This window comes from Miniopterus schreibersii (genome assembly GCF_964146895.1).
Source record: "Miniopterus schreibersii genome assembly, chromosome: 7".
Classification (NCBI taxonomy): Eukaryota; Metazoa; Chordata; class Mammalia; order Chiroptera; family Miniopteridae; genus Miniopterus; species Miniopterus schreibersii.
The window spans coordinates 521,183-544,297 of NC_138108.1; the positions used below are offsets into that span (position 1 = coordinate 521,183).

A 23,115-nucleotide genomic window follows, 5' to 3' on the forward strand; every position below is an offset into this window, starting at 1 on the left:
TGGGGACACCTGGGTCATTCCCAGCTGGCCAGGCTTGCTGCCCAGTGAGGTGCTCGGGGTCAGGCCATCTAGCCTCCAGGCCAGGGGCAGGTGAGGGCAGGAAACAGAGGCCGGGGAGAGGCACAGAGAGAGAGGGTCCCGCTCCCACTTGGTGATGCTTCCTTGGCTGCCCTGTGGACAGGCTCGAGGGGCAGGGATGGAGCTGGAGGCCAGCGAGTGGGGACGGTGGCCTGGCCCAGGGCCGTGACTGCGGTGCTGGGAAGTGGACATGTTTCCAAGGTGGAGCTACCAGGCCCAGCTGCCGACAGAGGAAGGGAGGGAGGCGCTAAGGAGGCTCCGGGGCTGGATGCAAGCCCTGTGCGGTGGCCGGAGGAAGCAGGACCTGGGCTGGGCCCTGCTAGTTTGGGCTGCAGTGGTAAGAAGGCACCTGGACTCCGGAGTCTGAGGGCCCTGGGTCTGCCTCTTTAGCCTCAGTTTCCTCATCTGTACAGGGTTGACTGTCCTGCCTGTCCTCTAGGAGGCTTCCCGGAGGAGGTCCGGGCAGGGGCCAGCGCCACTCTTGCCCGATTCCCACTCCATCCCCAGCATCTCCTTCCTTCTGCGGTCCCCCACCCCAAGCACCAGCAGGAAGGGCAGAGTGACAAGGGCACCCACAGCGGGAAGGAGAGCTGGACTCTCACAGGTTTGCTCAGTGGGTTCAGAAGACACAGGACTCTGCTCCCAGGCTGCCTGCATCCCACCGGGCTGTCCCTGTGGGTCAGGGCGGGCTTCCTGGATGGCTTGGAGCTGGTGGCCAGAACAGCTGTGACAGTGGTGGCTGGACACATGTCACAGGCATACTCAGATGGGGGCACTGTGCTGCACAGAGGGGAAACTGAGGCTAGTCTTGGCTGCCCTAATCTGGGGGAGGAAGGGCGTGGACGGTTGTTCAGGTGGGCATTCAGCCTCCCTCAGTCAAGTCCACTGTCAACACCGCCCCTTCCCTCTGAGCTCCACGGGTGCACTGCCCACCAAAGCTCCCACTCACAGCTCTGCATGCTGGGACTGGCCCCCCAAACAAGGAGGGTCAGAGGGTCAGAGCAGCACAGGTGAGGGGCCAGCAGGGGCTGGAGGAGGGCCTGGGGTGACAGGTGGAAGGGACCCGAGGGCACACACCTTTTCCACCACCCCAACAGCTCAGTCTTGGAGACATAACTGACAGACCCTGCACCCCCTTCCTGGCCCCGACACCCCTATAAGATACTCGGCCCCTCACAAGGTGCCTTCTCAGATGCCGCCCGCCTGGCACACCCTCCCCCAACGAAGGAAGAGAAGAGAGTGGTGACCTGGTGCCTGAAGCCACCAGTAGCAGCCCCTAGTGACAAATGAAGCAGGACCTTGCTTTGCATCTGCATGAACCCACCCAGGGCCAGAGCTGCAAGGGGCTTCTGAAGAATTGCTGCCTCTCAGTTCCCCTCCCACCCTGGTGGACACTCCACCTTGGCCAGTCCCGTAGGCCCTGGCACAGCCACCATCTCTACCCACAGACCACATGAGCATCCACAGGGGAGTCCGCTCAGCGGTCTGCTGCTCCATGCTCCCGGCAGCGCTGGCCTGGCTAGTGTGGGACCTTAGCAATAGAATGACTCTCCACGGCTTTCAGAGCCTTACAGCTCAGCACATACAGCTGCTATGATCTGAGAAGAGCACAATGCTGGGTGCCTTCCAGAAAGGGGGCCACACCTCCCACAGGACCAAGTCCTTGCTAGAGCCACAGCCTGTGTGCTGTTTCCATGGAGACTCAGAAAGCACTGATGTCCAAGAGCATCACCGCTAACTTCAAGCCATGTGACAAGTGGGCCTTGTCAGGGCTGAGGCATCCATCCATCCATCCATCCATCTGTCTATCCACCCACCCACCCATTCATCCACCCACCCATAATCCACCTACTCATCCATCCATCCATCCATCCACCCACTCATCCATCCATCCACCCATCCATCCATCCACCCACCCACCCATTCATCCACCCACCCATCATCCATCCATCCATCCACCCACCCATCATCCATCCATCCACCCACCCACCCATTCATCCACCCACCCATCATCCATCCATCCATCCACCCACCCATCATCCATCCATCCACTCACCCACTCATCCATTCATCCATCCATCCACCCACCCACCCACCCACCCATTCATCCACCCACCCATAATCCACCCACTCATCCATCCATCCATCCATCCATCCATCCATCCATCCATCCACTCATCCATCCATCCACCCATCCATCCATCCATCCATCCATCCACCCATCCACCCACCCACCCATTCATCCACCCACCCATCATCCATCCATCCATCCACCCACCCATCATCCACCCATCCACTCACCCACTCATCCATTCATCCATCCATCCACCCATCCATCCATCCATCCATCCATCCACCCATCCACCCACCCACCCATTCATCCACCCACCCATCATCCATCCATCCATCCACCCACCCATCATCCACCCATCCACTCACCCACTCATCCATTCATCCATCCATCCATCCACCCACCCACCCACCCATTCATCCACCCACCCATCATCCATCCATTCATCCATCCATCCACCCACCCACCCATTCATCCACCCACCCATCATCCATCCATTCATCCATCCATCCACCCACCCACCCATCCATCTATACACTCACCCATCCATCCACCCACCCATCCATCTATACACTCACCCATCCACCCACCCACCCATCATCCATCCATCCATCCATCCATCCATCTACTCAACAAGCCTGCTCTTTGCCAAGCAATGGGCTGGGGGCTGAGGGGAAAGGGTCTAGGGATGGGGGGCTAGCCCATAGAGGGTTCTCATTAGGCTGGACACAGGCATCTGGGCTCAGGGTTGGCCCACCTGTGCTCTGCTGGACAAAGGTGGGAGCCAGGGGCATCAGGGAAGTGTCCTCTCCCCCTGAGCGGGTGTGGAGGGCACCTGGTTGGACCTGCTTGCCTCAATAAATGCCTTCCCTCCTCTCCTTTGGCTGCAGCTTTAAGGCCTCCACACCTGCCTGCGCGTCCCTCCCTGACTCAGAGCCCATAGTTGTTTCAGGCCAGGTGTCCTGGGCATCGCCCCCTCGAGAATGCCATTGTCTTTCCTACTGAGTGAAGAGAAAGTGAAGGGGCTCACTATGTCCACATGGGCAAGTGTTTTTCAAATAATATCTGTTTCAGGAAAAAGCTCTTGCGGAGACTTATGTTTTGTTAGCAGCCGGAATGTTGGTTTTTGATGAAACCATTTGTTTTGCTAGTGGCTCTGTCCACTTCAGAGCCTTCTCTTTTGCTGCTCTGGCAAAGGCCGGTGTTTTCAGTGAGCTGGTAAGAGGGCCGACCGTTTTCACAATGCTTTCACCTGTGACCTTGGGTGGGAAAGGTGAGCCCGGCCCAATTCCCAAGGGACATTTTGACGCAGTGTTGTGTGAAGATGGTACCAACATGTTTTCCCATTTCCAAGACGTGGGGGGCTCCTCTGGCTGTGGCAGACCCTGAGCACAGCCCTGTCCTGCTCTCCCCACGCTCCCGAAGTCAGTCCTGCCCCGCTGTCCAAATCCCCGCCCAGAGGGATGTTCAGCGGTCACATCTACAGAGACATCGGCTGCCTCCTGCCAGCACCGTCACACCAGCAAACGCTGCCTCCAGGTGAGGAGGCCTTGCTGCTGCGGGGGCCAGTGGTGGAGGGCGGGAGGATGTTGGTGGCCCAGGCGGTGAGGGGGGCATAGGGCACAGGAATGGTGGTGCCTAAGGATGACCCTGCTGCCAAAGCTGTGGATGGTGATGGGGGTGGTGCTGGCGCCCGTGAGGGAGGTGCCATGCGGGGGGTGGTGCTGACGGTGGGGTGCTGACGGTGGGGTGCTGACGGTGGGGTGCTGGTGGGGGGGTGCTGACGGTGGGGTGCTGGTGGGGGGGTGCTGACGGTAGGGTGCTGGTGGGGGTGGTGCTGACGGGGGGGTGCTGGTGGGGGGTGCTGATGGTGGGGTGCTGGTGGGGGCGTGCTGGTGGGGGGGTGCTGGTGGGGGTGGTGCTGACGGTGGGGTGCTGACGGTGGGGTGCTGGTGGGGGGTGCTGACGGTGGGGTGCTGGTGCGGGGGTGCTGACGGTGGTGCGGGGTGACGGGGTGGAGTGACAGAGGTTGTGCTCTGGGCAAGGGTGTTGGAGGTGACGCGCGTCAGGCCGCCCAGCCCCTTGCCAGCCCGGATTCGGGGAGACTCCGGGAAGGGCCGGGGCTCCCGCGAGCGCTCGTCCAGCGGGAGCGCAGCGCTTCTTTCCCGCGGCGGCCAGGGCCCGCCTGGGAGCGGGCGAGCAGCGGGCTGCGGAGGAGCCGGGCAGGGCCGGCCGGGCGGGCACCGGCCCGCAGACCCCGCGCCGCGCGCCGCAGGCCGGGCCGGGCGGGCGCGCTCCAGCCGCCGCAGCGCGCACCCCGCCCGCCCGCCCGCCCGCCTCTCCCGCGCCCCGTCCGGCCCGGCCGCGGAGGAAGCGCTGTCCTCATTCCACCTCGGCCGCCGCGGTGCCAAGGGCTGGCGGCGGGCGCGGGCAGCGCCCCGGGTACTCACGTAGAGGCCGGAGTGCTCGGCGCCGAAGAACGGGAAGCGCACGGAGAGCGGCCGCAGCCCCGAGCCGCCGTCGTCCAGCTTCGGGGTGACGGCGTCGCCGCGCTCCGCGCCGAACGGGTAGAAGTCGGCCAGCGCCACCGCGCCCCGCGCCCCGCGCGCGCCGAGCCCCAGGGCGGCGGCCAGGAGCAGCGCCCAGGCGGCCCCGCGCGGCATCGCCGGCCGGCGGCGGGACAGACGGACGCGGCGCGGACGGCGCGGGACGGAGCGGGGGACGGCCCCCCGGGCGAGCCGCGGTCGGAGTGGCCGGCGGGCCGAGCGCGTGTCCGGGCAGCCCCGCGCCGTCGGCAGCCCCGCGCCCGCGCCCGCGCCCGCGCCCGTCCCGCACGCCCGGGGCCGCTCCGCGGAGGACAGCGCCGCGCGGGACCTGGTCCGGGCCGCCCCGCCCCTGGGCTGCGATTTAAATATCCAGCGGGGCGGCCGCGGGGGGCGGGGCCTGGGCGGGGCGGGGCCTGGCGGCGGGGCGGGGACATGCAAATCGGCGGCTCTTAAAGCGCCAGGCCCGCGGGAGCGCGGGGCGCACGGCGCTCGGACTGGGGCGCTCGGACTGGGGCGCTCGGGGCTCCCACGGGCCCTGTGGGACGTGCGGGCCCAGCCCGCGGCCCCCGGTTCCCCGTCCCCCCCCGGCACCGGGAGGGGGGCTCCGCGGGCGCCCTGCGAGCCCGGCCGTCCCCTCGGGAGTCCGCAGGGTCGCCCCCGGGGCGGTCCCGGGTCGGACCGCAGGGCTGCCCGAGGGGGGGCGGGGCCGGGGCCTCTCGGGCGGCTGCCCGGCCACCGCGGCCAGAGCGTCTTCAGGGGGCCGCGGGCAGTGCCCGGTGAACCCTCTGAAGAGGCCGGAGGGTCCCCGCGCTGCCCCGCCCGCGCCCGCGGACCCCGGGCTCCCGCGCAGGGCGGGGCTCCCCGTTGGTTAAATGCGGGGCGACCCCTGGCCCGGGGCCTGGGCGGTGCGCGAGGCGTCCTGCCCCTGCTTCCGGGGGCGCGGGCACCTCGGGCAGCGCGGGCGGGGCTGGGGGGGGCCTGACGGCGCCCCGGGGCCCTGGGGGGAGGCCTCAGAGCCCACAGGTCGGCCTCCGTCCCGGCCCTTCTGCCGCTGGACCGCTGACCGCGACCCCTCTGCGCGCGTCCCCCGCGGGCGCCCGGGCCTCAGCCCTGCGCGCCCCGCTCCGAGCGCGGTGCCGGGTGGCGGTCACTGGATGGTGGTCACCGGGTGGCGGTCACTGGATGGTGGTCACCGGGTGGCGGTCACTGGGTGGCGGTCACCGGATGGTGGTCACCGGGTGGTGGTCACTGGGTGGTGGTCACTGGGTGGCGGTCACTGGGTGGCGGTCACCGGGTGGTGGTCACTCCGGCCACCCCCAGCGCCTGGAGACAGGAGCACCCCAGAGATGAGCAGAGGAGCCTCGGCAGCCGCCGGGTCCTGCGGGGTCACACTTGTCTGTGTTTTTCTGTATTTTCCCAGATGTCCTGTGAGCAGGTTGCTTTGCAGTCAGAGCGAGGACCCTTCAGCTGGCTTTCAGGAGCCGGTGGGAGGGTCTCTGCGTGGCAGCGAGACTCAGGGGCCGCGGTGGACACAGACCCCTGAGGATGCAGCCAGGCCAGGCGAGACGCAGGGGGCCGGCCCTGCGGGGGCAGCACCCCAAGGGCGAGCTCCCCCAAACATCGCCTTAGTCCCAGGAGGCGCAGCTGTGGGAGGGCCGGACGCCCCGGGCAGCAGGACAAGGGGTCCCAGCGCGGCCACTCCCGGAGCCTCCCGGTGGCTTTGTGAGGCGCTCAGGCCCCGGCCACCCAGACAGCCGGCCTTCACCCGGGGCTGACCTGAGCCCGGCCTGGCAGACCAGGGGTTAACGCGGGGCCTCACCACCACTGGGCATTGCATTAAACACACACACACACAACACAAAAACACAACTCCACAGGCAAAAAAGGAGGGGAAAAGGGTTTTTTTCAGGTGCTAAAAATATGATCAGGAAACCGTTTTCAGCAATGAGCCCTGTGGGTCCTCCGACTCAAGGGCGCCTTTGTCTCGGCCACAGAAAGTCCGCATTTATCAAAACCCAAATGGTTTTATCAAGCAGGCTCGTGTTCTGCGGCAGGAAACCCGAGCCTCCCCGCAGGCCTGTGACATTTTAATTTAGGGCCTGAGTGTGTGCGCAGTTTAGGTGGGGGAGCCCAGAGCCGACCTCTATACGCCCCAGGACCGGGGGCTCCGTGCAGGGTGAGGCGGTGGGTGTCCACACCTGGCCCAGGGGGCTGCTCCCTGCAGGGCTGGGGGGGTGCTTCTGGGAGAGGGGTATTCATGCCCCACCCCCCAACTTTCTCTCCTTCCTCCCAAGAGGCAGCCAGTAGGGCACAGATATCCCCAGACCATGCAGGTGACACCACAGCCTTTGCCCCAGGTAACCACCCACCTGCTCTGGGAATGAGGTCGGAGGTCACAGGGCCCAGAGGGGCAGGTAAGGTCTGGCTCCTGCCACCACAGTGAGGCTGGGTGGGTGCAGCTGGTGCACCGAAGCAGAGGTTGGGCGCCTGGCTCAGGGTGCCCAGCTGTTCACAGAGCTAGTGTCTGGAGCCCTCTGACCCAGGCCCACTGGTTCCTCCCTGTGTGCAGTGAGGGGCAGAGGCTCTGCGGAGCCCCCCACACCTGGACACCATGGTGAGGCTTCTGCTATGAGCTTAGGGAGACCTCAGAATGTGCGTCAACATTCACTCCTGGAATGTTCGCTGCTGCTTTAGCTCAAGAAAATGGAGAGGAGCTGGCACCCTCAGAGCTAGAGGTTCTGCAGGGAGAGGCTGTGAGTGGGTTACAGGTGGGCTCGGGTACGGCCCTCCGGGCCCTGGGGTGATGACAGGCCCTTCCTGGCTTCCTGCAGGCAGCCTTGTCCATCTCCCCGTGGCTCTCCTGCTCTCTCGGGGGGATGAGCCCTCCTGCTGTGGGCTGCAGGCCTGTCCTTTGACACCTGAGAAGGTTGGTGCCCTTGGTCAGGTGGTTCCCCTGAAAGCCTGTCTGGGGTTGCACGGCTGGAGAGGGGCAGAGCTGGGGCTCCCCTGCAAAGCTGGCAACTCCCAAAGGGATGCCGGGATCCGCTGGACTTCTCAGGCCGCAGGCCTCCACATGGGTTGGCAGGTCTCCCTCACACCCAAGGGCCTTGGCCCAAGTTCCAGGGAGCAGAGGTGGGTGGGAGACACCCCCTTCCCACGTTTTCCCTCAGACTCTGAGAAGGGCGGCAGTTCTGCCGCGAGCCTGGGCACCAGGATGGGCCCTGCCCCAGCCCTCCTCCCCCGGCCTCACCTCGCTCCGTCCGCCTTGCCCAAGTCTGTCTGCCTGTCAACAGGACCCTGTGCCCAAAGCCTCATCGGGTGGCAGGGGTGGGTGAGGCCCAAGTGGGCCCCTGGCTGCCGCCTCCTCACCGTAAACTGTGAGGCCAGAGGGCTGTGGCGAGGCCGGGGAAGCTCTTGTAACTCCTCAGTAGTTGTAGAATCTAAAGCCCACAGGCCCGCACACTCACCACGGGAAACGCTCATGAAAACACCAATTTATTTCCATTAGAAAAACCCTCTTCTTCCCAAGTACTCCACTTTATGTCCGACACTGATTGAACTATTGGTTGAAAGGCAAACCTCTCGGAGGCCCCACAGGCACTTGGCTGTGTCCCGTGACGGGCAAGGAGGACCCCGAAACCTCCGGGAGTTTGTGGTCAAACTGTGGGCGGCTTTCGTTTCAACCTCGAGAACCCATCCCGACCTCTTCAGGGCTGAAGCAGATGCCCCCTCACCCGTGCACGTTGGTTAACCACCTAGTCCGTCCGTGCAGGAGCTTCAGTCCCAAAGGTGTGACTGGGGACACCCATGGGCGGAGGAGGAATTCAGAGAGCAAGGTGCTAACCTGACTCCAGCCTCCAGCTCCGGTTCCTGCCTCCCACCCCATCCCTCCAGTCCTTCTTCTGTGGGTGGGGGGGCTCCACAGGGAAGGACCCACCTGGAGGGGAGGGAGGGATGCAGGAACTTGCCAGGCCCCAAGTGCCCTGCGTTCTCTCCCAAGGCCCTGCCATCCCCGTTTTGGGGAACACTCTCCAGCAGTGGGGTGCACCTGCCTGCTGGGCTGCTACCTGCCCTAACTGGCCCCCCGCAGGTGGGTGAATATCGGGGTGCGCCCCTCCCCCTGACGCTTCCTTTGCGCAGAGCAGCCACTGCTAACGGTCACCTCACTGTCCTCTCTGAGCCTGAGCTGAGCTTCAGAATCCTCCTTAACACAGACAGCCACGACCAGACTTTTGCAGAGTTTTCAGCACATGGTGACTCCATGTCTAAAGTCAACCAGAACACAAGCCTGGGTCCATCCTGAAAGAGACAGAGGGCCGGCACACGTTCGGGCCACTAATTCCAGTGGCCAGGGTGGGAGGGCTGCACAGCTGACCGTGGCCTCAATGCCGGGGTGGGGGCGGGGGGAGGAGGCTCCACAGCTGACAGGGGCTGGGATGGGACGGGCTTCGAGAGCTTTTGGCCCTTCCTGCCCCCATGTGCGCCCTCCAGGGTATGACAGGGGTTCCTGGGTTGAGCTGGGCTCACAGGGACCTTGGGTACCATGCGAGTCCTGGGCCAACTGGTACAGAACAAAAGAGGCAATTTGGAGAGGAAAGCAAATCACTCTAACCTGCGCTGATGGGGAAAATGAGTAGTAATGCCCACAGGTGAAGATGACTGCCTCGTCTCCATAGCAACAGGGCTGGATTCCCAGGGTCCCCCGGGTTCACGGGCTGGGACAGCGGGAGGTTCGGCAAGTCCGGCTTCTAAGCCCCCAGCCTCCCCGACCTGTGAGTCGTGGGCATGACTGAGCCATTTCCAGTCACCTGCCACCGAGACAGACCTGCAGCTCCTGGATGCGGAAGGTTCCGCAGCCTCTGGGCCTGGCAGGCCGGGGCTGGCCTCCCTGGATGTTCTGTTTTTGGCTCCATTTGATGGAAATGTTTCCCCCATGTTTCCCTGTGTTTCCAGAGTCGAGGAAGTTGGCCTGGCAGAGCCTGGCCATTGGGGTCTGTCCTGATCGTACGTCCAGGCGCAGACCCAGTGCCAGGCCCGGTGTGGCCGGAGGAGGCCCTGTGTAGCCGGTGCCAGCAGGGGCCTTGTCACACAGTGTGGGGAGCTCCGTGGCCTGGGAACCAGAGGCTGCCTGCTGACGTGGGACTTCTGGGGGTGAGTGCGGGCTCGGGCTCCCTGCACCCTGAGCCCCCCTGCCGGCACCAGGCCCACCCTGCCGAGTGTGTCCCCGGAGCCGCCCGAGCATCGGTTTTCACAGTTGTGATTCTTCCCCTGGCTGGTCAGCCCTCCGGGGGTGTTGGCGTTAGGGCTCACTTCTTGGCAGGGAAGGCCTGGCAAGGTGGGCCTGTCGCTGCCATTGTGCTTCCTAGTCCCGATGCTCCTTCCTGGCCACCTGGGGATGGGGCAGGACTCAGATGGGGGGCTGGTCGCAGGCCAGGGCCCCCGAGCTCCATAACAGGAAGGGCTGGGAGGCCACAGTCCCTGGCTCCCCTCTGCACGGGACGGACACATTGGCAGACACCCAGGAACCCACAGTCCCACCTCCCATCCCGGACACCCACCCTGCTGCTTAGACCTGGGGTGAGAACTTGGGCCCCTCGCTGCTGCCCACCTGCCCTTGGGGCCACTATTCCTTCCTCCATCCCTCAGTTGCCCTCTGCTGGCCTGACCACCCCCACCCTCCCATGCGGGGCACAGGGCAGGAGCAATGAGCTGGGGGTTAAACACCCTGTGACCAGGAGACGAAGAGTGTTGGTGGGAAGGTTGGTGGGGCTCCGTTTGCCCCTGTGGACGATCCCCTTGGAGGAAGGAACTGACCCCCAGACATGCCTTGTGGGTGCTGCTGGGGATGATCTCCCACCTCGAAGCCCTGTAGGCACTGGCACGTCAGCAGCCGGGCAGCACCAGAGCCCAGCCCTCTCCCCACACCAGGCCTGTCCACTGCCTGCTGCGCCCGGCCCTGCGGGTCCTGCTCAGCCCCGTCGGTGTTCCCCCGGGGTCTGGGCTCTCAGGGCCCTGCTCGTGGGGGAGCAGCCTGAGGGTGCGGCTATGGGGTCAGTGCTCAGCGCCTTACGAAAGCAGGATTCTTCCCTTCTCAGGACCGAGAAGCACAGAGTCCCCCCCTTACCCTCCCCTCGCGAAAGGAAGTCCTGTTTCTTTAAAACCCCAGTGACAGCCCTGGCAGCGCCTGGGAAACAGAGACGCCAGGTCCAAAACAAACACATGGCCGGCTGGGCTTCCCCTCCTGAGTCACCAGTAAAGGGTTTATGGGCCTGCGGCCCTCACGGCTGCCCTCCTGGAACTCCTTAGCTGCTCCTTCCTCCCCCACGGGCAGTGCCATCCGGCTAAGGCTCAGCCCCCAGGAGCCAAGAGTGGCCAGGGGGCCTCAGCTCCCCCAGTTCAGTGGCTCTGCCCTAGGCCCACCCTTCAGGAGAAGTGACAGAATCCTGGGGATTGTACCCAGCCAGCTGACCCGCCTTCCTAGAAGGGCAGGTGGCCCGGCATGGGCAAGGTGCCAGTGGCCATCAATGCCTGTCCTGGCCCGCTGGTCTCTGTGCCCCATCCAGACCCCAATCCTGTCCCCAAGGTCCCTTCCCCCTACTGTCACCCCTTGGACCTGGCCAATCTCCTCTGGAAAACCCTCCTGTCCCTGAGTCCACCTCAGCTGGACAGTGTGTGCCCGGTGGCCAGGGCCTGCCTGGGACATGGGACAGACACTCTCCTGGAGGCTCCAGGACCGGCAGTCCCCTTGCCCAGGGCCCCACTGCTCCTTTCAGGGCGTGTGGTCAGTGCACACACAGCCCTCACACTCCTCCCTCACCACCGTGGGGATCCCGGCTGCGCCTGGTTCTGCCTCTGATCCTGATACAACTAAACAGCCCCCCTCCCACCTGGGGTGGTGGCAGCCTCCCTGGTCCCTGGCCCTGGCCGTTCCTCCTCTCTTCTCACTGGTGTCCACACACCCCACCCCACACCCCACACCCCTCTGGGGCATCTCTCTCCTTCTGAGGAGCCCCTGAGTCTGAGAGCCCCTGGCACGTGTCTCCTTGCCACTCACCCCACCAGTGAATGAGGCTGATCCTGGCCTCTGTGGTCCCCTGGTCCTTCTGCCCTTGGGCCACTCTGCCCAGACCAGACAGGCCTGCTCCCGCAGGAAGCCAGGTGACACAGTGATAAGCCCAGGGATCCACTGGACCTGCGGTGGCCCCTGCAAAGCCTGTCACATAACACAGCCTCCCCCAGCCCCTCTGAGCGGCCATGCCTAGAACAGCCATGAGTGACAGACACCTAAGTCCCTTTGCACAGGTGAGTCCAGGTTGGCTGCCTCTCCTGCAGCCCTGCCTGGGGCCAGTGCTGCAAGGGAGGGTGGGGTGACAGCTGTGTGCATGTCTGTGCCCAGGGGGCAGGTGTGTGTCCCTGAGCCCTGCCTCTGTCTGTGTCAGCAAACCTCCAGGTCCCTGTGCTGGGGGACAGGTAAGACCTTCTGCCCAAATGAGGCCCAGGTGTGCTCACAGAGGCTCTCCACCCCGATCTGCCAGGCCTCCAGGGCAGCAGGACACATCCCTAGCAAGCAACCCCTGAACCCCTCTCTCGGGACCACCTGTCAGAGCCCACACCAGCACCCAGTGTGCACGCAAGGCCATGAGCTCCCCTTGTAGGCGGGCCCCATTGGGGTGCAAGGAGGCCGGGTGCAGGACATGCCTCTCCAAGCACTGCACCCCTCCACACCCCAATCCCTGCTCCCTGAGCTGCCACCTCCGGGGCACCTGGATGGGGCCAGGCCACTAGGGCCAGGCTCTCGGGTAGTCCTGGAGCAGGGAATCCCTGCATGTACCCTCCCCCTCAGATTCCTGTCAGCTGGGCATTGGATGGCGTCTGAACACCTGGACCTCCGTTCACGCCCAGGGGCTGATTCCGTGAGGGATGCAGGGCCCTGCCCTCTGGGGGCCTCACCTGCTGCAGGGGCCTCTGTGCATGCTCAGCCTCCTGGCACCTGCGCTCCAGGCCTGCGACCTTCTCCTCCAGCAGCCGACTCCTCTGGGCCAGGCCCTGGCTGTGCCTTCTGCTCTCGTCCAGGGCCTGGTGCAGCGCGTCCAGTTGCTCCTGGGGAGGGAGACACAGGGCGTCTGCCCAGACTGCTGCAGGCCGCTGGTTGTGAGAAGGCGAGGACAGCCCAGGTACACTGTGCACAGTCGGGCCGCCTGTGACAGCCACAGGGTCCTGGGAAGGAGGCTCTGCTTGGCAGGTTCTGTGCTGCGGCCAGAGTGGCCTGGAAGACACATCTGGAGTCCCTCCCCTGCCTCCTCCACAGTGACCACAGCAGTCAGGCCCCAGCTACTGTCTGAGGGGCCACTGGCCCATCCTCTCACTTCATTCTCGCTATATGTTGGAGTGGATGCTGGCCACTGGCACAGGAGGGCTACTCAGGGGAGGCAGGAGTGACCAGAGCAGGTAGGGTGACCCTGTACACTAGTACAGGGCCAACACTAGTACTTTGAAAAGGAAAGGAGGGAGGGCCATGCTTGTCCCTAAAATTGTGACGTTTCACCCTCCCTTGCAATTTTGAAAATTATAATTTTCTGTGTGTACACATTTTCCAGTAGAAAAGCTGAGGTTTCCTTCAAACGCGGCCTAAATATTTCACAGTATTGGAAGAGGCCCAGACCACTTACATGAAGCCTCTGGCTCCTCTTGTAAGGGCTCCATGTCCACGGAACTCAAATTTGCCATGACATTGAACAGGGCACATTTGTGGCACCACCCTGCACCCCGCTGAGCAACCCATTTCCTGTGTCACCCCGGTTCTGAGTCCCGATCCTGTGTGAGACGGGGCTGGCCGAGCAGGCCCCACACCCAGCTCACTTTGAAGTCCCGATAGCCACCGGAGAGCGTGACTGTCCAGCCTGTGGCTCCAACCTGGGGGCCAGGCAGGGCAGAGCCGGGCTTGGGGCAGGCTCCATGTGGACCATGCCCCAGCCTGTTTCCCCATCTGTGGCATGGGGTGACGCCATCTCCCGGGCTTCTTGTTGGGACCAGGAGGATGGGTGGGGGTGTAAGAGGCCTCGCCCTCTGAGGCCTGCTGAGAAGCGAGGGTCTTGTAGAAGGAAGGGTGGAAAATGCCTCAGGCACACACAGTGGGTGGGGGACTCGTTACACAGCCTGCCTGTAGCTCTGTGAGGAGCAGAGCATGCCACGCCTTCCACGCCCGTCCTCGGGGCCTTGGAGCTCAGGTCCTCGGCCTGACACCTTTTCAGCCACTGGGTGTCAAGACCCATTCATTGGCCGCTGGTTCCGCCTTCCGGCCAGTCCCAGGACACAATAAGCCCCAGAATTGCTCAGATATAAGGGGCTTGAAGTCCCTTACTTTGCACAGTGGGACTTGGTGGCTCAGATAGGAGCCCAGGGTCTGGTGCCAATTAGTGACAGCTGGACACCTCTGGACTCCGCGCGTGCCTCAGGCCTCGCTGTCCAGCCTGCGCCACCCCTCCTGCTGCGTTAAATCCATTGTAATCGTCTACTCTTCCCTGTAAACTTCGCAATCAGTTTGGCCAGTTTTCCTCCAAACCTACCACAAACAAATAGACAAAAGCAACGCAAGAAAGCAAAGAGCAACCAGCAACCAGCCGCCAGCCAGGAGCATCAACCCAGATCCACCCAGAAGCTGATCAAAGCCCCCCACCTCTGCCCAACCACACCCTCTCGCCAGGGAGACTGGACGTTGCAGCAAAAAGAGGCACAAACATCCAATTATCCTTTTGAAAAACCTTTGAATTAAAGAAGAAATAAAAACGGAAAGTCCTAGAAAATGGGAAAAAAGGAAAAGAATTCATACGAAAAAGCCAAGCATCACCCAGCAAACCACAACTAGGGAAAACACAGCTGACAGCAAATACTGTTCCTAGTGAGCGAGAAAGTCCGAACGTAAACACACGGGCTCAATACCGGAAATCGGGAAAGCGCCAACCACCGAAACGGATGCTAACGAAGATGAAAGCTGGAATAAATAAGCCCGACAGAAGTGAGAGGGCAGATGAAAGCTGACTCTTTGGAAAGGCCAGTGAAGGAGATGAACTGCTGGCAAGTGGCACAAGGACAGACCGACAGTCTCCGACACCCGGGACAGACGCGGATCTAACTGCAGATACAACCACACTCGTAACCACGACGAGGTAAACACGTGTGCACTCGACACCATACGGGGAGCCCGGCCGGTGTGGCTCAGGGGCTGAGCGTCGACCTGCGGACCAGGAGGTCCCGGTTCGCTTCCCCATCAGGGTTTCCGGCTCCATCCCCAGCAGGGGCCGTGCAGGAGGCGGCTGATCAATGGCTCTCATCATGGATGTTTCTCTCTCTCTCTGCCTCTCTCTTCCTCTCTAAAAAAATCAATAAAAATATTTTTTAAAAACCCTAATATATATACATATACATACACACGTATATATGTGTGTATATATATGTGGTGGGTGACAGCCAAGTGACAAAAACAGACCCAAGAAGAGGCAGAGAACTGAAAACGACCCATGACAGGAAAGAGATGGAGATGAAGTTAAAGTGAATTTAAGGTGACAGGAGGGCGGGTTGGCAGGTAAATGCAATCTAACCTTTAAAAAAGCTTGACTCTTAGGCTATCGAATTATTCCAGGGGATGGGAAAAGATGGAAAGCTCACCAATTCACTTAAGATAAAATAACCTTAACACACAAAAAATGCTGATAAAGGCAACACCCTAAGGAGACACAGATGCCGACATTCTTGACCAAACATTAGGAATCAGTTTCACGGCCCCAGCCCCAGACATGTGCCTGGGGGGGCTGGGGGCTCCCCGGCTTTGCTTCTAGAACCTGGACTGAGCTCAGCTCAGGCCTGGGGAGTGTTCTCAGGGAGGTAGGGTATGGGACAGGCTGGCACTGGGGCACATGAGAGCCGGTGGGGTCGGACGTGGCAAGTCGGGTGCCAAGAGGACACTCTGAGCCCGGAGCTGGCGAGGCTGGGACCTGGCTCTGCCTCAAGGTCACCGGGGGTGGGTGAGGCCGGCTGCGCTCACCCCCTGGGCTCCTTCTCCAACGTTGATATAGTGAATCCCCAGGGTAGCCCTGGAAACGGGAGGGATTTGCTCTCAAACAAGAATCTTACTGTTTGCACAGCACAGCCTACCATTTAATTAGAAAAATATGTCTTTAATTAACTTTCTCTTGACAAACACGTTGGCTTATGTGAAACGGAGAGAAATGCAGCCCGTGAACGTGAAAGTTGCCTGCAGGCCCAGCTCTGGCTCACGCCACGGGGAGGGCCGGGCAGCCCCAGGGCGAACACTTCCGCCTGGGTCGGCTGTTTGTCCAAAGGGCCTGGGATGGCCGGAGGCTTGGGCGAGTCTCAGTCCTGGTCCCACGCCCACTGCAATGGCCAGGAAGTTACAAAATTTGGGAAAACTTTCCTCAGACCTGGAGACCAGAGCTTGGAGGGCTCCTGAGAGATGGAGGGTGAACAGAACCAATGGGCCAAAACATAGGAGAAATGGTAATGGCCAGAATTCTAGAAAAACTTGACATAATAGATTTTAGTGCACACACTTCACTAAAAAGTTGGGTAAATTCTTGATCAAGCAGAAAAATTAACACGGGTACAGAGCATACAAACCATGCCCAGAAGAGCCCGCAGCACGGTCTTTCCCCCAGAAACGGCAAAGACTCGGAGGCGGAGGTGAAACGGCAGCCAGGCTGGTGGAAGGTGGGTGGTGGTGGGAACGGGAAGGGCAGGAGTGCCGGCCGGGTGGGCCGTGCCGAAGCAGGGGGCGTGGAATGCGGGACAGATGGTGGATGAGGGGCGCAGAGGCCTCCAGACCCGGAAGAGCTGGAGCAGCGAGGAACGTGGGATTCTGAAGAGCACTTGGTAAAAATCCACAAATCAAAGACCCTTGGAAATAGAGGAGACGTTGCCAACGGGGACACTCGCGGTGGGAGAATTCAGCTCATTGCTGAGCCCATGTAAATTCAGGAGACAGGGCTGTGCGGCGTGTTGGAGTCTTGTCCTTGTACAGGTTAATAGGTAGCGTTCGACTTTATTTTCAAATGTGCGCAGGACGCATACAGGTGAACATACATGTAAAATGGAACTCAGCCCCGCCTGCCGCCCCTGGTTTCTCAGACGCCTGCACCTCACGAGTCCCACCACCGCCCAGCCAGGCCCCTGGGCGCTGGGACGGTCCCCCCACAAGCCTATCACCCAGCAGACTCTGCCGAGGGGTCTTGAAGCAGAAATTGCCTTTGATCTCACAACTCGTTTCTGGGCTGGGCTCCTCCGTGCTTTCTCTGGCCCCCGCCCTCCTCTGCAGGGCCACCCCCCCCCCCCGCCCCGACTCATCCGGGGTCCTCCTCACAGGGCACTGGAGAGGGCTGACGCAGCTCGTGGCACTTGTGGGGCTGAGAGCCCGTGTCCTGCCCCATGTCCTGCCCACGAGTCCCCTCTGCTCGGCTGCCCACATCAGCCTCAGCCTCCCAGTGTGGGGCCTGACACCCAAGGGCCTCCCGAGGGCCAGTGCTTCCTCCGAGAACACCGTTCTCCACGCCCCCGAGGTCCTCAAGGAGCCTCAGCTTCCTGGGCCTGGGCAGGGCAGTGAGGGGGAGGCCCGGCCAGACCCCTCACCCAGGCCGGCCCCTCGCTGAGCCCCGATTCCTCACTGGAGACTGCGGCCCCCCAGCCACCGGTCCCAGCACAGAGCCACGCTGGGGACAGTTACTGAGTCCATCCTGTGCAACCTGCTTCCATGTGGGGTGACGTGGGGTAAAAAACGGCCCACGTGCCCTGGCCGGGTGGCTTGGTTGCTTGGGTGTCGTCCCGCACACCACAAAGGTTGTGGGTTCGATCCCCGGTTGGGGCGCATACCGGGAGGCAACCGATCAACGTTTCTCTCTCCCCCCCCTCTCTCAAACTCAGTAAGCATATCCTCGGGTGAAGGTTAAGGAAAAGGTCCCACAGCAGCACAGACGTGACCCACGAGAGCACCGAGGCCGGACCACCCTATGCTTGCTGGTGTGGCCACGGAAAGAGGCCAGGGTCTGCCCCTTGCTGGCTCTGCCACCCAGGCCAAGCCATGCTCTGCCCAGACTCAGTTTCCCCAGTCTGTAAAATAAGGCCTAGGACCACCTCAAAGACAGCTGCTTGGGAACCTAGTGCCCCTCGAGGCCACCTGCCCGCAGGGACCCGAAGCCTCCGTTCCAGCAGCCCTCTCAGGCTCCCCGGCCCTCCCTGCCCTGGGGTGTGGGTCCCCACCTGGAGCCGCTTCTTCTCCTGGCCTGCTGCCCGAACACTCGCCAGGTGCTCCCTCTCCAGCCTCTGAATCGCCTCCTTCTGCAGAGCCCGTATGGCCTGGGCGCGGCCCGTCTTCCCCTCCGCCTGGCGCCAGCCTGGGGGGCAAGCAGGGCCATAGCCTGCTGGCTCCCGAGGCCTAGGGACTGCCTTACAGGGGAGCGTCCCCTCCCACCTCAGGCCGGCGGGCCTCTCGGGGCCTCTGGGGAAGCACTGCTCCCCAGCTCGGGGAGGTGCTGGTTTGGGTGTTACCCCGAGGCCCAAGCCTGAGCTGTTCCCAGGACTGCACGCTGGAGGCCAGGAGTGGGCATTCTGGGGAACCCCCAGGAGGGGGTGGGGGAAGGAGGTCACCTTCCTCCGCCTGGGCCAGCGCCTCCTTCAGGCGCCCCACGTGCCTCTGGGCTCGGGCACGCTCCCTCTCCGCCTCTCTTAGCCGGCCGCTCAGGCTCGCCACCTGGGAGCGCCAGGTGTCCTGGGAGAAAGACCAAGGTCAGCTGGCAGGGGGTGGGGGAGTGGAGAGCCGAGATGCCAGGCTAGAGGCTTTGGGGGTCTGGCGGGCAACCTACAGACACCCAGGACAAGCCCTGGGGAGGACATGGAGGAGCTGGAGAGGGGGCTGGGCCTGGGTGTCCAGGTTTGGGGTATGCACATAGAGTGGGGGAACAGGTCCTGCCATGACTGTGGGTCTTTCCCACAGCCCCTCCTCTCTGGCAGGTCAGGAGGAGCACCCCTGGGGTGGCAAGATAGGGAGCCCATGTGAGCAGGTGCTGGGAGCTTGGTCCCAAGTGAAGGTCATTGGGGACACTCTGCAGGCGACCTGGTCAGCCCCTGGGGATGGTTCTTCAGGAGATGGGCATGGGGATGGCCCTGCCCTGGACCCCAGTGGGTGTCACTGCACGGATGAGTGAGCGGCCCCTCGCATCTCCCAGAGCTCCAGGGGCAGGTCCTCCTCGCCTCCTTTACCCGATCCCGCTGGGCATCCTGCAGCTTTTGCACAAAGCCCCTCAGGGAGTCCCTCACGGAGGCCATGTCCACGTCTCGGCCACGCTGTCCTGGTGCTGGTGAGGGCCATCGGAGTGGTGAGCGGGACCTGGCAGGGGGGCTGGCGCTGTGCCGCACAGAGCCACCCTGGGAGCCCTCTGAGCCTGCGGGATAGAGAGGGCTGAGGGGATTTGGTGAGGGCTCGGTGACACGTGCAGGTGCCCTGTCCCCCTTTCTCTCTGCTGTCCCCACCATAGGGAGCTGGGGACACAGGCTCCAGGCCCTGACTGTGCCGAGTGTGAGGCCCAGGGAGGGGTGGGGGTGGCCCAGGTTGGGGGGTGGAGCTGGGAAAGGACCCCCTGAAGCCACGGAAGACACTGACCTTTGGTGGGGGAGCTGGGCAGCCCAGGGGAGGCAAAGGGGCTCTGTGCTCGGAGCCCCAGCTCGCAGCATAGTGTGGACCACAGCCGGCCCAGCTGGCCCTGCGCATCCCGCCTGGCGCCCTCTGCCCAGGCCAGCTCCTGCTCCAGGCTGTGGACCCGGCGGCAGGCCCCATCCAGGTCGGCTCGGAGGCCATCTGCCACGCCGCTGGCCTGCTGAAGCTTCAGGGTGGCGCTGTGCAGCTCGGCCCGGAGGCTCTGCTCGGCCCCGCGGCTCTCTTGGAGGCGCCCCTCCACCTCCGCCAGGGTCCGCTGCAGCCGCAGGACCTGTGGCAGGGCCAAGGGGCTCAGGTGGAGCCCGGACACTAAGGGCCTCTGGAGATTGGCCCCAGGCCTCTAGCATATCACAGCTGGGGGACCAAGGGCCTTCCTCGCAGCCCACTTGGGGCAGTAGAGACACTGAGCCCAGGTGGGGAAGGGCACCCCGGGACCACGGAGCACATCCTGGCAGGCAGCAGAGAGCCCCCTTGGCAGCCTCGTGAAAACCTGGGCCAGACAGGGCCATGGCCCCGCTGCCCCTCCTGCGGCCAGTCCCTTGCTTGTCTGGGGAACCTTGGGGTGCCAGACACCCCACCACAGGGTGACACCTTGCATAAGTGGAATGTCCTCCACCCCGCACATAGTGCTCAAGGACTGGGGGGCAGAGAGGCGCCGGGGGGCTTCTCCCGACTCCCTGGCTGGGCCTCCCTTGCTCCCACTTTCTTCACTCCAGCGTCTGGCGGCCCCCTGGCATTCTCCCTGGCAGCCCCCGCACCCCACCGATCCTCGCTGGGCCACCCTCCCTCCCTCCCTGACCCCGCTGTCCCTCTGCTGCTACTCATCCCCCTGGCCGTGGCCTGACTGTGTCCCCCGCCCTCCACTCACTCAAGGTGAGTGAACAGGGCAATAAGCGGGGACACTGCCACCCCTCGAGAAGTGCACAGGCTGGGGGAGGAGGCAGGCAGGCCCCAGCTCCAGGCCCAGAGCCCCTGCCAGACTGTGAGCCCCCGGGGTAGGAGGCCTGGCGCCAGCGCAGGTGGGCCTCATCTCATCGCCCTCCCTGGGTGGCCACAGTATAACGACCCCATTCACAGATGGAGGTGAGGGCTGTGAGGTCGCACGGGGGTCACACGGGCCATGGGGGGGCACCCATGTTTCTGGGCACGGGAGGTGCTCGATGACCCCCGCTCTGCGCAGGACGCCGGGTCTGAACCCAGGAGCCCCACACAGGCCGAGGCCCAGGAAGACCTCTGCAGGCTGCGTGTGGGGTCTGAGGCCACCTGGCCACGAGCAACGAACAGAACCTGAGGGGCGGGGCCTGGGACTGAACAGAGGGCCTTTCAAGCCGGTGTGTGCAGGCGCTTGGGGGGAGCTGGGGGGAGAGTGCCTGCCTGTATGTGCGCAGGCGTCGGGGCCATGGGGACGCGTGTGCAGGTGTGGGTGTAGGTGTGAGCTCCAGGCCCTGAAGCTCTCGGAGAACTGGGTCTTTTTAGGGGGGCCTGCCTGTCCCAGGACCGGAACTCTCTTCACCTGGGTGAGACTCTGTCCTGTACTCAAACATGATCATACGAGGGCAGAGCGAGGCCTGGGCGGCCCTGCACCTCTGCCTCCCCTTCTGGGGCCCCTCAGCCCTCCACCTGCTTCTGGGTGTCCTCCAGGGCAGCCTCCACCTCCGCCTCCTGCCTCTGCCGCTCCAGGGCCTCCTGCCGGCTCTGCGCGCACCGGGCCTGCAGCCGGCGCACCTCTTGGCTCTTCCTCTGGCTCTCCCTCTCCAGTGTCTTCACCTAGGGGGTGGGGCAGCACTGATGGGGCCCCGTCCCCTTGAGGAGCCCTGCAGCCTCCTGCACCCCCGCCTCTGCTCAGGTGTCCTGGGAGGAAGCCTCCCTCCCGGCAGCTCCCCATACTCTGGGGGGGCTCAGGCTAAGTCCTGCTCCGGACAGGGGTCTGCACAGTGCCCTCTGACCTTTGCCCTCAGACCTCCACCCTCAGCCACTCCACAGACACCTGGCGCCTCGCCCTGGGTGGGGCCAGGACCCTATGGAGCTCAGAGCCCGACACTAGCCCGGGGGCCCCGGCTGACCACCAGCATCAGCCACTGGACATGAGAGGAGGCTCCTCCAGGTAAGCCCAGTCCTTGCCGACGAGCCCCTGCTGTGGGGGCCGCCTCCCTGCGGCCCAGAGCCAAGCTCCTCTCGGTGCCCTGAGGCTGCATTCCTGACCCTCAGGCTCCTAAGCCTCAGAATGGTTGGGTTAGGCCGTTAGGCCTGAGGCTTGTCGTCGGTGCCCCACGGGGCAGACCCACCGGGAACAGGGTTCTGAGCAGGGTTCTGTTGGTGGCTCCGAAGGCATAGCCAGTGTTCCAGCTCTGCCTAGCAGCCTGGGGTGCCCAGGGGGCCAGAGGAGCTGGGGCCCGGGGGAGGCCTGAGAGGCTCCAGGGAGCTTGTTCACCTGTCTGCGGAGCTCCTGGAGCTCCCGGTGGGTGTCCGCCCGGGCCTGCTCCGCCTCCTGCAGGCTGGCCCGCAGCTCGGCAGCCTCGGTCTGGGCGGCAGCCCGGGCCTCCTCCAGGACCAGCACCTTCTGCTCCTTCTGTTCCTTGGACCTCTGAAAGCTGAGCGGAGGGTCACCCGCTGGGGCTGGGGGGCCACCTGGAGTCTGACATCTCCCGGGGTCACTGTTCAGGCTGCCCAGCAGGCTGTTGCCTCACTCTAGAGATACACGCCTGTGGTGCCCTAAAGCCCAGCCTCCTTGGGGCTGCCTGTCACCGTTGGGCACAGTGGGTCCGAGTGCCCAGCTGCCTGGCCCCTCTCTCTGTCTCCGGCCCCTCCTGCCATCACTCCCCTCCCTCCAACCCTGGACATCTCCACAGGGCCTGTCTTTCCTGCTGGAGGGGAACCGCCTGAGGGCAGGGACAGGTCTGTGTGTCCTGGTCTCTCTCTTGTGGCCAACAATGACAACCGTCTGGATTGGCAGCTGGCACCTTGGGTCTGTGGGTGTATCCACCCCCCATCACCTGGCCCAGCTCAGTGGGACACCACTGCCCTAACACAGTGAGGGGAGGGGGACAGGAGCTTTAGGGCCAGGAGGACGCCCTGCAGCATCCCCATGGTTGTCACCATACCTGGCCTTCTCCTGCTGGGCCCTGCTCACGGCAGCCCTCAGCTCGGTGTTGGACCGCTGCAGCACGTCCTTCTCCAGGGCCTCATCGCCCAGTGCCCGGCGGGCCTCCACGACCTCCCTGCGCAGCCCCTCGCGACTGTCCTCACTGCCCTGCAGCTCCCTGCGCAGAGCAGCCAGCCCCTCCCGGGCCTCCTCCAGCTGTGCCCGCAGCCTCTTGGCCTGGGGAAGAGCAGGCAGCTCTGGGGGCCACGGACCGGTCGGGGTGGGGGCCAGGAGCTATGGGTCCAGCAGGCAGAGCTGCTGCTCCGGGGACAGCCACAGGCAGCACACGGCCTCGGGCTCATGTCCAAGGTGCTGGTGTCCCGCTGGCCCTGTCCCCCAAGTACTTGAGACAGCCCAGCTTTGCCAACCTGTGGTGACCTCCCCTACTGCCACTGAGGCTGCAGGGTGGCTCATCAGGGCCAACCCAGAGCCCAGGCAGGTGACTGCCTGACTTCTCCTGGCCCTGGTCCTGCCCTGTGCTCCCTCCCTGGACCCCAGGGCCGATGGCCACTGGTTGCAAGGCCTGCATGGGCACAGCTCTGCCCACACTCTCCCCACC

The 23,115-nt window shown here is 63.6% G+C and overlaps 2 protein-coding genes across 9 annotated transcripts in view; both read right to left on the reverse strand.

The window, feature by feature from the left end:
• The window catches only part of SNED1 (sushi, nidogen and EGF like domains 1), a gene marked incomplete at its 5' end in the record, with an annotated part of 42,347 nt that extends 37,535 nt beyond the window's left edge, over positions 1-4,812 (reverse strand). For all 8 annotated transcript variants that reach the window (XM_081142216.1, XM_081142212.1, XM_081142217.1 and 5 more), the window contains one exon: positions 4,600-4,812. In XM_081142216.1, the coding sequence (XP_080998342.1) occupies positions 4,600-4,812 (213 nt within the window). The remainder of the gene's footprint in view (positions 1-4,599) is intronic.
• Positions 4,813-12,534: 7,722 nt separating this feature from the next.
• Positions 12,535-23,115, reverse strand: part of CROCC2 (ciliary rootlet coiled-coil, rootletin family member 2) — a gene marked incomplete at both ends in the record, with an annotated part of 41,580 nt that continues 30,999 nt past the window's right edge. Inside the window, 8 exon segments of the mRNA XM_081142851.1 lie at positions 12,535-12,795; positions 17,962-18,095; positions 18,349-18,469; positions 18,961-19,142; positions 19,361-19,685; positions 21,035-21,181; positions 21,846-22,005; positions 22,516-22,733. Coding sequence (XP_080998977.1) covers positions 12,535-12,795; positions 17,962-18,095; positions 18,349-18,469; positions 18,961-19,142; positions 19,361-19,685; positions 21,035-21,181; positions 21,846-22,005; positions 22,516-22,733 — 1,548 coding nt within the window.